General features: G+C 29.4%; 1 protein-coding gene across 3 annotated transcripts in view; it reads right to left on the reverse strand.

The window, feature by feature from the left end:
- LOC107442020 (probable ribonuclease ZC3H12B) overlaps nucleotides 1–15124 on the reverse strand; it is a 62744-nt gene that overhangs the window by 30290 nt on the left and 17330 nt on the right. The window contains exon 1 of one of the 3 annotated variants that reach the window (XM_016055460.4): nucleotides 2332–3035. The exons of the other annotated variants lie outside the window; for them this stretch is intronic. Within the exon in view, the coding sequence (XP_015910946.1) occupies nucleotides 2332–2385 (54 nt within the window). The 5' untranslated portion in view covers nucleotides 2386–3035. Of the gene's footprint in view, nucleotides 1–2331; nucleotides 3036–15124 lie in introns of those variants that run through there. 3 annotated transcript variants of the gene reach the window in all.

A 15124-nucleotide genomic window follows, 5' to 3' on the forward strand; every position in this document is an offset into this window, starting at 1 on the left:
AAAATTTATCAGTAATTAATTTGGTAAATTAAAGAAATTTCAATGATAGATAACTGTTTCTCCTAGATCTAAATAACGGCAAATAAATGGAGATTTGGAAAATTGTTGTTTGGAAGTGAGCCGTGTCTGGATGATTTAACATTTAACGCAGAAAAAGACACCGCTGTTTCATGCTGTATTTCACAGCCATAAATTATTAAAATGCTAAATATAATATTTTCAACTTATTCTGACCTAAATTAATAATACAAAATAATGAAAAAAAGTATGAAAAATTTGTTTAATGAAAATTTTGCGTCAAAAGGTTAAGCGCAGAAGTGCAAACACTTTATTCACTAAAACATTTTTCACATCAATACTAAAAAGAATTTACGGCGGTAAATCTTTTTGTATTGAAGTAAGAAAAAGATATTTTGTGATAAAAATGTTTTATATTAGTGGGTTGAAATAGTTTACATAATTATATTATTTTACTTTATTTATTTTTTTACACAAATATTGGTGATAAGTATCACCCCCTTAACGAAAAAAAATTTGGTAGAAAAAGAGAAAACTTCATATTTTGCAATAGAAGTTTATTTTACATATTGCAGCTTCGGGTATTTTGGTTAAAATTTAGAATTGTATTTTATTAATAACATAATACCCTGATTTAACATAAACAAATATTTTGATACTTTTTCAGTTAGTCGTAGAGTTACCAAATTGATTTCAAAAAAACTCTGTACTTGTTAGGAACAATACTGAAATGCATTGTTGTTGAAATGATTCGGTCTTAATTAAAAAAACAATTAAAAAGCATCTAGAAATAAAAAATATCTTCATGAGTCTCCCAGTTAATTATTTACTTAAAAAAATCCTTTCATGATTTTACTAAGTGAGGGGAAAAAAACCTGGATTTAAGTATAATTTAAAATAATTAACGTATTTAATTTATTCGGAATTCTGCACATTTTCTTTTTCAAAACTAAATAAACACATTTGTACAAAATATAAGAACGTGACTAACTTAAAGGTTACTTGAAGACTAGAAAATAATGCAAGTTAAGACAATAATTGCATAAATGCACAATAAATCAAACACCAACGATCAATAATACAAAAAGGAATATATTTTGAACTATGTACAAATTACAGTTAAATTGTACTGATTTTGAATGTAGGATAGCCCCACATTAATAAAAATAAATAAAAAAAATTCTCATTTAAAATCGTTTTAACTATAAATAAAGGAATAGTTTGGAAATTCATTATTGAATTAGTCAAATATTAAATTATATTCCTTATTTAGTTTTTTTGGCGACTGTAAAACAAATTTTTATTTGATATAACTTTTCTAAAATAAATGCACGGTTTTCAGCGTATTTACCAATAATGACTAAAGTATATAAATCTTTAATATTCATAAATAATTGTTTATTACTTATAATGTAATAACTAAACATAATTTTCTATGAAAAAAATATGTAGATGAGCATATTTTGATGCAATTACATATTTAGTAACATCGAGATGGTTGATTTTAAAAATAGGAGTATCCATAAATTGCGTGTTTCATTATGTGATACTTTAATTATTATAAAATTACTAATAGAAAAAATAATAAATATTTCTAAAAAAAGTTTATAAATTATTAAAATTTTCATTTTTTTATATTTATTATTATTTACACATAAATTAAGTTTAATTTTCAATTTTTAAAAAATTACTCGTACTTTATAAATACACAAACAATCTAAAAAAATTTTAAAAAGTACAAATTATCTTGTTTATATATACACATATCACTACAGTTTTACGTATCTTGGAGGCAATATAAGTAAGTAAGTTTGATGTATAGATAGATATATGCCAAGTATAGTCAAAAATTCCCTCTAAATTATTATTATTATTTTTGTACAAAATGTTTAGATATGCGAATAAAAAAAGTCAAAAACATATAAACACATAAAAAAAAAAACTTTCTATATAGTGGAAACTAACATTTTAAAGTTAAAATTCGAAACTTTATTTTAATAAAAATAACATCGAAACAAATTAAATTAGGATTTAATATAAAATTTCCATAATAATTTTAATCAAATAGAAAACTAAACAGCATAAATTACAACAAATATAAAATAACATTTACAAAAATATAAAGAACTTAAAATGCTATTTCTTCCCTAGCTAAAAGAAATATATAATTGTGAAAAATAATGAATAAATGGCATAAAAGTTTGATGCAGTTAGTATTAAAATAATAATAATAATAAACAATTAATTAAATCATTTGTTAAAATTTAGCGCCATCAAAAACCATATTAGATATTCAACTGCTCAAAAACTTACCCAATTAGAATGTTCATTAACAGTAGGCAAGGTAGAAATAGCCTGCCGACTCATGGCTAAGAGAATTAACTATCACCTACGGTTAAGATCCATAATAAAAAAATTAAAAGTTCTTGTCAACCTAAATTACTGACAGTAATTCATCGACCGACATCACAGGGCACATGTTCAAAAATATTAAAACAAATTTTTCTGTCACACAACTTGACCTCTAATCCAACCAAAACGGATCTTGAAAGATGAACTGTCTTCCGGATGCAGTATTCCTAAAAGCGATCATTTGGAATCTGAATTCGTGGATAAAATCTCACTTTGCACAACCAATCACATTTCCCAGTAAAGAAATATAAATAAGTCTTTCTCTCAGGTGCGAGTATTTATTTAGCATCTTTAGACATTTGCGGAATATATAAGCACATAGGATGCATGTGGTACCGCTCTCAAACTCTAATTTAAATTTAAATTTAATATAAATTATATTTTTTTTTAAAAATTGAAGATTTTTGATTTTTTTTGCATGTACTAAATAGTACGCCGATAGTAATATATCACAAAATTAGAATAAACCTAAATTCAGATTCACATTAACTTGTTTAACCTATATTTCTATAAAATGGACATAGAGATCTAACTAGTGCTGCATCCTGAAACAAAACTATGTAAGCTGCAGGTTACACACGATCCCGAAGGAACGTAAGCAAATTTTAGACAGGTTGCCGACGTTTCGTTGTGATGCGCCAAAGTATCGCCAACGCGCCAAGACAATCAAAAGCTCTCCTCCGTGAAAAAATAACTTTCTTTAGAAATTATTCAAACGCGTCTGATTAAATGCTATTGAATTAGGTGGGAGAAATTAGAAACTGAATGATAAGAATTGTAAGAAAATTATAAATAAAATTAAAAGAAAACCAATGAAATAAATCAGTGCTTTAAAATAATAATTGCTAATAAATAGTATGATTTACTTTTTTTTTTAATATTGCAGTAATTATACAATAAGGGGTAAAAATTTCAATATATAGTTCCGAAAGTTTACTTCTTTTCTAAAAAATCTATACAGAACCTAAGCCGATAGAATAAATTTTCATTTAGGAATGCGTCACGGTTAGCTGTTTTTTGAAATATCATAAAACGAATCTATAAAAACACAATTGAATTTTCAATTACGTAATTACGAAATAATTAATGCGATATCATTTAAATAGGTAACAGAAAACGTATGTTAGGTTTTTTTTTTTTTAGTACTTGAAATTGTGCTTAAATGAATCACAGCTTTGAGATCCTTATCAGTTTTTGTTTTTATCAACCACGATATGAGGCACTTATAATCTTTTCCTGATATCCTCCCTTATCAAAAATTAATTCAATATGCTTTTAAGTAATAGAAGTTAATTTATTATTTAGGGTGATAAAAATATTAAAGTCCTATTTGTTAATTAATTAAATCAAATATCAACGATTATATTTAGTAGCCTAAATTAATCGAGATGAGGCGAAGAATAATTACTCAAAATTCCATTTTTCAGAAGAAATTTAGAAAAAATAATAATAAGTAGGAAATAAACTTTATGCATCTTCGTTTTTTGTTAGTTTTACGAAAAATACTACCGATTCCAAAATAATAACGTATGTATGTTGAAAAATTTTACAGACCAACCACCAAGCCTTGTTGACTTTTGAGTTAAATATTTTGAATTTAACAGTTCCAGTTGTTGAGTTAAATATTTTGAATTTAACAGTTCTAGTCGTATATCTCCTCTCAGCCACTACAGGAAAAAACTACTAGTTTTATAGTCATAGATCAAAGGTGTTAATAGCGTTAGGTTTTCGTGGTTTTCCTCTCCATGTAACGCAAATGCAGGTTAGTTCCATCAAAATGACCTGCACGAAGGCAAATTTCTCCCAATATTTGATCCAGGAGTTCCGTTGTCTCCTGGATTGGGTTCAAAATTACAGGGCTACGGAGTTAAAAACATTAGTAATCGTAAACCAAAAATTGGGTCGGTTGTGCAACAACGGTTATAAAAAAATAAGTCGATAGGCTTTTACAAATTGTGTTCAAAATTAAGTTTTAAAAGTTCATTAACTGTGTTAAAAAAAATTCAAAATAATATTTTACAAATTTTGTTTAAATGTAATAGCGTTATTCTTTCATAAAATGAGTTATTTTTCCCTTAATTAATCTGCATATTATGTTCATCTAAGAAAAATTAATATGACCGCAAATGGTTAATTAAGTTACGAAATAAAACACGAAAACGTACTTTCTTCTTTTTCATTAATTAACACCCAACAGATTAAGATTCTTAACCTTCAAACTATAAGCGACAGCTGCAATCTGAGAATTGTAGCTTTAACAGTTCAATCAAAAGAGAGATTGAAAGCTAGACCCTTCATGTTTATTGTTTAAAATAGTTCTAAAATGAGCCGTAATGGCTCAGGGGATAGAGCCTTCGCCTTCCATTCGATGACGACGGGCCTTCCAGCCGACGGGTTCGAATCCCAGCGATGGCATGTCGATACGAATTCCGCATTTGACTTGCACCAACCACAGTGCTGACGTAAAATATCCTCAGTGGTACTCAGTGGTAGACGGATCATGGGTTAGAGTCCCCTTGTCGTCAGGCTAACCGTGGAAGGTTTTCATAGATTTCCTCTCCATGTAAAGCAAATGCGGGTTAGCTCCTTCAAAAAGTCCTCCAAGAAGGGATATTTCGCCCAAATACTTGATCCAGAAGTTCCCTTGTCTTCTGGATCGGGTTCAAAATTACAAGGCTACGGAGTTGAACAGTGATAGCCGTACACTCAGAATTGGGTCGGCTGTTCAACGCAGGTCATAAAATATAATTTAAAAAATTATTTACTTCTCGATATAAAAGATGATGTAGATATGTTTACTTAGAGAAAATATATTTGTGCGGCTAATTTTGAACTTAATTAATAATTAGCACAAATTATCAGCATATATATTACGTATTTCAGCCCAAACCTTAAGATTGTTTCGGACTATTTGAATAACCGATTTATTAAATAAAATGTTATTCAGGATGATTTTTTTAACAACTTAAACCAACGGTTTTGATAGGCTAGTAATTCAAAATCCTGAAATGAGGCCTCCACTCGTTGCGTTATTTTACAATACAATAAAATACAATAAGAAATAAAAATTTCCGAATAATGACTACACTTTATCATTTTACTTTATGTAACTATTCAGTTTTCAGAATTTTTTTTTTTTTTTTTTTTTTTGAAGGGTGAGAAAATTGCATTTTAAGACAATTTTCATCTCATTTCAATTATATTAATGGATAAAATTAATGAAATCAATCATAAGGGAATGAATATATATAAAGACTAGGCAACATTCACTCCCACACAACAATCCCACACGTTCCCCGCCCCTACACAAGAAATTTCCCACCCATTCGTTTATGCACGCCAGGAATTGATTTAGTTGACTGGATGACAACGGCCACCTAATTAATGTTTGAGGGGATGCAAAATTCGTCAAAAAAGCATTAAACATGCACTGTAAAGTTGATTAAATGCAAAACCGGAGGTACCACATATCTATATACATATAATAAACGCGTCTGTGTGTCTGTCTGTAATCACAATATATCGCCCGAGAACCCTCGCCCAGGCACGAAACTCGGCACATAATTGTGTTTTGACATAATGAAGAAGTATTTTTTTTCTTTTTCAAAAATTTGGATTAGTTTTTTAGTTATCAGTCANTTCAATCATAACAGGATCTTACATTTTCTGCATGAATTAGTTACGGCTCTAACAACCTACGGTCGTTTGCAAAAAATTCAAGTAAAGAAATTGTTAAAAAATATATATATATTCCAGGAAGCAAATTATACAAATTCACTATTAAATAAATGATAAGTAAAAGTATTAATGAATAAATAAAAAATGTAATTCAACTTAACGATAAAATAGTTTCAATCAAATACGTAATTATGATATTCGATACATCATTGAAGAATTCGCATGCAACTTCTTTAACAAAATTGTCTTTTAGAGATTTAGAAATCTTATAAATATATTTAGATATTTATTAATCACCCCTTTGACACCGGTGTCTCGCTTATAAAAAAAATTTTCTTACTCTCTAATTACAAACAAAAACATATTTTTCAAAATTTAATTCTAAAAGACAGTCTAATAGTTACTAAAAAAAATTTTTTTTAAAGATTATCGGAATTATATTCGTACTAAAATATGAAATTCAAAAAAAGTAGTTTGAAAATTTTTTCTTTTTATTCATGTTCAAAAATTTATAAATAAGAGATTTTGTAAATTTAAGAATTTAAATTATAAATTAACTATTTCTTTTAGATCAAAATAAGTGCAAATTTGAAAAAAAAAATTTTTTTGTTTGGAAGTGAGCCGTGTTTCATGCTATATTTCATAACCACAAATTATAAAAATGCTAAATGTAATATTTTTCACTAATTTTGACTTAAATTAATTCAAAAGAATGTAAAAAAAAAAAAAAGGTATGAAAAATATGTTTAATAAAAATTCAGCATCAAAGGGTTAGAGGAAAACAACACAAAAACGTTAAACTTTCAAATCGCCGCCAAAAAGAAACCTTTTGCGCCAAGAGCGATAATCTCGCATTGTGTTCTAAAATGCACGAAAGTTCATGATGAAAGGTTGAAGCGCTGCTTCTTTTCTCCCATTGTTGGGGTCCGGTTGCGGTAAGCCCCGCAGCGCAAATGGGCACGGCACACACTTACGACCAGGATGCGCGGTCTTTTTTTATTTCACTCTTTTTAGATTGAGCAAAATGTTCTTTTTTTTTTATGCCAGAGCACGAAGAGAGGTTGGCAAGGGCACGAAGATGGGGGCGCACTTTCAGAAAGAAATTTTCTGTTCTTTTTTTAAAAGACTACAGTAATATTTTTAACCTGATTTAATTATTTTAAACTTAAAAGTTCATCAAGATCATTTCAATTACACTGAAGAAAAATTTTTTTTTTCATCTGTTGAATGACATTTTTTAACAGATCTTAGATATTTTCGTATCGCTGATTTCAAATCTGCTATCGGTTTCTTGTTTTTTTTTTTTTTTTTTTTTTTTTTTTTTTTTTTTTTTTTTTTTTNTTTTTAATGATACTTTCAGTCTATTTTTTTGTCGAAATGTACAAATTTAAAAACGTTACACATAGCAGGGGATCGCATGAGTATTGTAACAAAGTAGGGGAATTAAAGCACATCATCAGGATTGAAATGTATAGGAACCTATACCCGGAAATGTCGTTAAACGCGGCTAGAGACGCTTCCCTATTATGACTAGTTCCTACGTGTGCTTTTAAACAGCTCATAATAGGAAAGCGCCCCTAACCGCGTACGATGACGTTTCCGGGCATGAGTTCCCATGCAATTTTAATCCTGATGATGAACTCCCCTTGAAATTTGTCACAGAATTTTAGTGAACCTTTATACATAAAGTTTATAAACTACATTTGACAAAAGATAAACTAAAAATGATCTTTAAAAAAAAATCTGTGGCTTTAGAAGCAAAACTAATTTTAGAATCGAAAACTCCACACCCGAATGAGGCAAGATCAAGTATTTGTACATAATTCAGAGGTACAGGAATTATAATAATTTCAGCAGTGTTTCTCTCATAGATTATGCATTGAATCTCAGATTACTTATAGAAGAAAATAATTATTCTAATTGCCTACACTGATACGTTGAGAAAAAAAAAGTTTTACAAGTCTAGACTTGATCGGATACCATACCTGTTCTCCAGAAGTCAACAGGTAAATTTAAAATGTTTAATTTTAAATTAACATTATATAGAATTTAAAATTTGTACAAAGATAATGAATGACATCATTATGGAATAAAACTAAGTTAAAACTAAAATTAAATATATTAATAAATAAAATAAAAAACTATAATTACCTATACGAGGCAAGTTATTCATTATTTCTTAAAATTTAAAGATTCTATTAATTAAAAAAATTTAAGATTTAACTAACTTAAAAACTTATAATAAATAAAGAACTTTATATGGAACTATGCCGTAATGGCTCATAAGTTTAAGGTAATGGACTGTCATTGTGAAGAACTGGGGTTCGATCCCCCAGTGGTGGCTTGAAGCCTATCCAGCTTCAGATCGATGAGTACCAGCTTGTCTGTAAAATAAAGGCGGCATCTGCGCAGAGCTGATTTTATCGCCACAATCATGCCGTTGATCACGAAATTGTGGAATATTAATCTCCATACCTCCCTGACCCACAATGGGCGGTTGCGAGAATGCTTTAATTTAACTTTACTTTTCTTTGATTGCTGTCCAAGGTTGTGAAGAGATCACATTTTTTTCATTGCTATAGCATTTTTATCAGAAAATTTTTTAGCAAAATATTTATATTTCAATCTCCAAAATAAAAATTGATTAATGACATTACACATCATAAATAATGTTTAAGGTAAAATTTAAATTTCAAACTAATTCGTATTAAAATAACATTACATAAACACAGCATCCTTTATTTAATATAGTTATGTTCAGGGCAAATTTATAAAAAAATGATCTAAAAAATTGCGATTCTTTCATTTATAATTGTTTTTTTATATTTGGGTCTAAATATTTCGAATGCAATGCAGTTTAGAACAAAATACATTCAACTGTCAATAAAGTTATCAAATAAAAACACCTTTTATTGATCAGTAAACAATAAAATACATTCTATTTATTCAAAACGCTTAAAATTAACAACTGTAATATAGTGCTCAATTCACATAAAATCAAATTTTCTTTTTTATGTTATATAGTAAATGTTATCAGGAACTTCCATTTCTTCAGCAATCGATTTGTTTTAAATGTAAGGGGGTGGGATAAGAATTCTTTATTGCGCATAGAACTCAGCGCACCACCGACGCCCACGTGCGAATTGGAACTAAGGAAAATATCTTCAGACATAAGACGATTTCTAGCCTACAGGTTATGTAAATAAAAACAAACAACTAGTTTAAAAGGAACCTTAATTACATTATATTAAGAGAACGTATAAAATTTTTGTTAATACCTTAATATTGCTGCTTGCCTGCAACAAATAATTAAGAAATAAATTCTATAATGGTTAGAAAATCAATTTTGATAATGAAAATACCAGGAATAAAAATTTAAATATTTTAAAAAACCTAATCAAATGTTTTAAATAATATTTTGCAATTTATTATGTAAATAATATCAGGGGTCTGTCCAGACATTTTGTGAAAGGTCCTGTTTTTGTAAAATTGTGAAAAAACTATTCATAATTTGTGAATATAAAATAAGCGTTAAGTCACATTCTTTCAACCAGGGTCCTGCTTTTGTGAATTTGTGCAAATAAGGTCCTGTTATTGCAAAAATTGCTAAAAACCTTTTCAAGAAGTTTTTAAATTGTAAATACATAGTTACAAGATTCTGCTCAACGATTGCTGCTACTAAATTAGAGATGCAACATGCAAATATTTGGTATTTAGCTTATACTGCTCAATATACAGAATATTCATTTCGGACGAATAATGGAAACGAAATTACTCACATTTTTAATAATTTCAATTGATACATTTTAAATAATGCAACTTAGTAATGTATCACTTTTAATGCGTTACGCATTTAGTAAACTTAAACAATTCTTAAATTTATAATTTTTTATTTAAAAAATTGCCAGAAATTTATTTTTATTTATATAATATTCTATTCATTAATTTTATGAATAAATATAAATTGATCAATTATTTATTTACAAAAAAATATATGATTTAATATTAATAAGAAATCGCACACGATTTTTGTAAAAGTAGAAATATTTTCTTAGAATGCTAGATTTGGAATTTAAACTTAAATTAATTGGAATTAAACTATAAATACTTATAATATACCCAATGTCAGGGTCCTGATTCCTCTTCCACGCATTTGATTGACCCCTTGACCTGAGGGTCAGAGGCTATAAATACTTATAATATACCCAATAAAAAAATTAATATTAGACCCTTTGATGAAGATGGGACTACGGTGTCCCTTTTATAAATAGTTTTTTCTGACGTTGTACGTACAAGCAAAAATATATTTGGGTACTTTAATAAAACACAGTCTAATAGTTGCTAAAAAAAATCTGTTAGATTATCGGAATTATATTTGTACTAAAATATAAAATCCAAAAAAAGTAGTTTGAAATATTTAAATTAAAACATATTAAAAAATTTATCAATAATTAATTTTGTAAATTAAAGTAACTTCAATGAAATAACTGTACCTCTTGGATCTAAATAACTATAAATAAGTACAAATTTGAAAAACCATTGTTTGGAAGTGAGCCCTGTTCGGAAAATTTTACCTTTAACGCAAGAAAAAGACAATTTAATGTCGCATTTCGTAAACATAAATTATTAAAATACTAAATTAAATATTTATCACTTATTTTGACCTAAATTAATACAAAATAATGAAAAATATGTTTAATAAAGGGTTAACTGCGTGACATTTCAACAACTAAATAAAATAATTTTAAGACAGAAATTTCGGTTAAAAATAGAGCAAAAAAAATAAATTCTTAATGTTTCAAAGTTGCAAAATAAGTCCATTTTCACTCCTCCTCCTACTAAAGTCACCTACTTAACTCGTAAAAGCGAAAAGAAATTCTCTCAAATAATTGGCAATGCATTCGACATGCTTATCTTTTTTAATACAAATCACCTCCGCATTCCCTGGTTACCATGTTATTCTACCGTCACTGAATTAAATCACTTTCACCTAGTTAAACCGGAACTTAAAAACACAAATGCAGAGGCTTTTTAACATGTTAAATAGGCTACGCAATCAACGAATAAATGTTCATACCGAAATGAGTACATCAAAAGAAAAAAATTATTCTCTTTCTATCTTTAAACGGCACGGAATCACGTATTGCTATCTTCTTCTTTTTTTTCCCGTTATAACGTTCCCTATTCACTAGTATTATTAAAATTATTTTAATCTAGGGGTTGTTTTACTTATAATAGATTAACTTAAAGTGAACGCTCTACTAAGGAAGAATCTTTTCATCTCGAATTCTCTCTCATCTCCGTAAGTAATTTAAAGAAAAGGTGTGTTTAGGCAAACCTAGAACATTGAATCCATGAAGTTTCAAACATTAAAAAATAAAATTTTGAATTATTAAAATGAAAAAAAATTATAAGAGGATAACTTAGGATTCTATTTGCAATCGAAACTTCGCCTGAATTCCGGTCAGATTTGTGCATATAACATGCCGGTTTTCATAGAAATTTTTATGCGAAACTAAACACCAGACACCACGAAGTGATATTTCAAGATTGATGCTATCCAATACAAAATTGAATTGAATGTAGAGTTTACAGGCACAAGAATCACACCACCTGACAGTTTTTTCACCACAGTGTCACCAGAGAGCTAGTGGAGTAATAGCATGCTTTAGAGCTTTTATTTCGTATGCGTGTTGGTCCGAATAAGGCATGGGTTGTAGTTTACCCAGTGACATATGGTGGCTCAGGGGATAGAGCGTTCGGTGACCCAGGTTCGAATCTCAGCTGTGGTTGATACAAATTCTGCTTCCGGCTCGTCCGACTAAAGTGCTGACTTAATATACCCACAGCAATAAACGGATAATTGGTTAGAATCCCCTTGCCTTCGGACTAACCGGGGGGGATTTCGTGATTTTTGTCACCATTTAACGCAAATGTAGGTTAGTTCCATCAAAAAAGTCCTCCATGAAGGCTAGCTTACCCAAATGCTTGATACAAGAGTTCCCTTGTCTTTTGGGTTGGGTTCAAAATTGCAATGATACGGAGTTGAACATTGATAGTCATAAACTCAGAATTTGGATTGTTCAAAGCCAGTTATAAAATAATTATAAAATAAAATACTGCAATGATTGCGGTTTATTCGAATGACTAGGAATATTTTAACTTCATAGTTTATCCTCCCATACAGATGGTATTGCAAAGAATTAATTTGAGGAACATAAAGAGGATTTTTGTGGTATTGACCTCCATAATATCCAGATCTCAATGCAATTTGGCACCTTCGCGTTGAAGATGAAAGAGCCATAGGTCATCTAGATCTAAAAACCATCTTGTCTTAGACTATTTTAAAGTTGCTGTGAACTGTCTACAAATGACCGATTAGCATCTCGTGAAGTCTAAGCCAAAAAAGAAAATCAAAGCTATTTTAAAGGGGAAACAGTAGTCACGCGAGTTGGTGGTCAAAACAAAGTGATCACTCATTGCATAGTCAGAACAGTGTGAAACTTTTTTATTTTGTGAATCTCATTAGCAGTAATTAGAACTAGGAGCGATTCTCTAAAACGATTCGAATAAAGGACAGGTTAATTAGTTAAGTCTAATACGTGATATTAACTTTTATAATATCGCACGAAAATAAATTTATGGACACAAAACTTAAAGGCATTAAAATCGTGAGTTTCGGTCACTGTTAGTTGAGCAAAAAAATAAAAGCGAAAAAAAAAGATACAAGTGCTCGAGTTCAGTAAAATTATTCAGAGTCGTGCGCGGGCGACCCGGATAAAAAAGGGGGGTGGGGAGAGAAAACATATGGTGATCGAGCCTTGTACCTCATGCTTATGTTAGTTTCTGACATCAGCGATGGGATGAAAATAAAACTCAGCTCACGGTCTCAATTTTAAACGGAGAGAGAGAGAAAAAAAAAATATATATCTTTCGTAAGGGATGCTGGAAATAATAAGAGTCCAAAATTCGCGACGTGAGTCACGAGCAATCTCAGGATCACGCTCATGCAATCACGAGTCCAGCGACGAGATCTAAGAGGAGAGGTAGAGGTGAGGGAAAGGGTGCTCCTCACCATCGTGTTTTCGATATGCTAGTTTTTTCCTGTGGGAGGGGCCACAACCCTCCGTTGACATTTGAACTGCATGATTTTTAGCCCGAAGCGCATCCTGTTATGTTGAAGGCGCTGGTCCGTTCAGATAATAAACTTGAGGTCTCCTATACAAAATGTGTATTTTATATTCTTGGAAACCTATCTTAATACGGCCAATCTAATAGAGACGGATGGGTTTAATAAGAAGACATTTCCGGTGAAATGTGACAAGAGGAAACTTTAGAACTCTTTTGTTCGAAAGGCCTTACCATTAAATACTACAGAAAGGTTAATCCATTAAATACTACAGAAAAAATAAATTAATAATCAATATTAGATATCTAAAACGCAAAGTACGACATAATGGCATGCGAATTAATGGCGTCCCACTTTGAAACGTCGCAAAAATAAGAGCTGTGTCTAAAGGGTGGGGAACTGGACGATTGTTCAGGGACGCTAAAATTAGTTTAAATTAACGAGTTCATTCAAGTTCATTAAATATCAAAATTGAAACAATGTTATGTATCATATTTTTAGATTTTTTAGTATAATATAATATATATATAGTAGAGTCCAGATTATCCGGGCCCCGATTAACCGAACTATCAAATATTTCAATTTTTTTTTTTTCTCTCTCTCTTTTATTTTTTAAAACTACCGCCGAAAAAAAAATTCTGAATTTTAATCTTCCAAGCATTCAGGTAAACGATATCCAACGAAATAATTATCGTCAATATTGAAAATGAATCTAGCGAAGATGATGAAGACAGCGACGATGAAAATCAACATATAAAAATCTCTCATACAGATGGACTCAAAGCTATCGAATGTGCTATTGAATATATAGACCAACAAGAAGAGGAGACACCAGCCTTCCTGTTATCCCTTAAAAAAATGACGAAACATTGTTGCAGAAAAACTCCAAAGGTAATGTAAAACAAAAAACGATTTAGGACTTTTTTAAGTAAAAACTCTTTAATTCTCGTAAAGTATGCTCTTTAAGTGTTTTTACGTAAGCTTTTTAATTATAATATGAATGGTATGTGGTGTATTCGTATAAATTTTGTATTTGTTAAATATATTACATTTATACCAACTCTTTTTCTTTCCTCATCGCTTTAACCGAGTTATTCGGTTATTCGAGTTAGTTGTGGTCCACATTAACTCGGATAATCGGGATCTTACTGTTTTTATTTTTTTAAGTATTTTTCAATGTTACTTATTTTACAAGTGTTTTAGCCATCACTTCGCCACTTAAAAGTTATATTTAAAAAAAATTTTGCATTGAATATCATCTTTGAAATAAAATTAAAATAAAGTAGTAGCAAGAAAATTATTCCAAGCAGAAACAAAGGCATAATGCAATAATTATTTACAATTATATATTTAAATGAGATATTGTATTTCGTCATTTCAAATTTGATTTCCAAGGAGAAACCTCATTGTTAATAGAATAATAATGGCTTCCAATAAAAAGGTAATAACCTTAGTAAATAACTACAGAGTAAAATGGGGAAAAGTGTTCAAAAGCAATAGTGACCTGTTATGAAATAACAAAATCAACAAAACAATAACTGATAAGTTGCTTCCTTCCAATCTTCCGATTTGTCCCTTCATTTACGACCAATGACGATCACTTCGAATTTCATAATCACTTCTCGAAACTATTATTTTCTTTTTTAAAAAAAGTCGACCTCATTTTAAACAATTGAATTTTCAAAATTCATCAGGAAATGCTACTACAAAATCTCTCATATTAATTATTAATAACAAGCGTGTAATGCATGTCTAGATAAAAAAAATTTCAGACAATAATTCTTAATTATTCTGGAAAAATTGACGCGTGTGGCAACAAACTTTTCTAGAAAATGCTTAAAATTTCATAAAGTTAATTTCCAATTTAGTTTTATAAATTCAGTTTTC

Source organism: Parasteatoda tepidariorum, chromosome 7, assembly GCF_043381705.1.
Source record: "Parasteatoda tepidariorum isolate YZ-2023 chromosome 7, CAS_Ptep_4.0, whole genome shotgun sequence".
In the NCBI taxonomy this organism is placed as follows: Eukaryota; Metazoa; Arthropoda; class Arachnida; order Araneae; family Theridiidae; genus Parasteatoda; species Parasteatoda tepidariorum.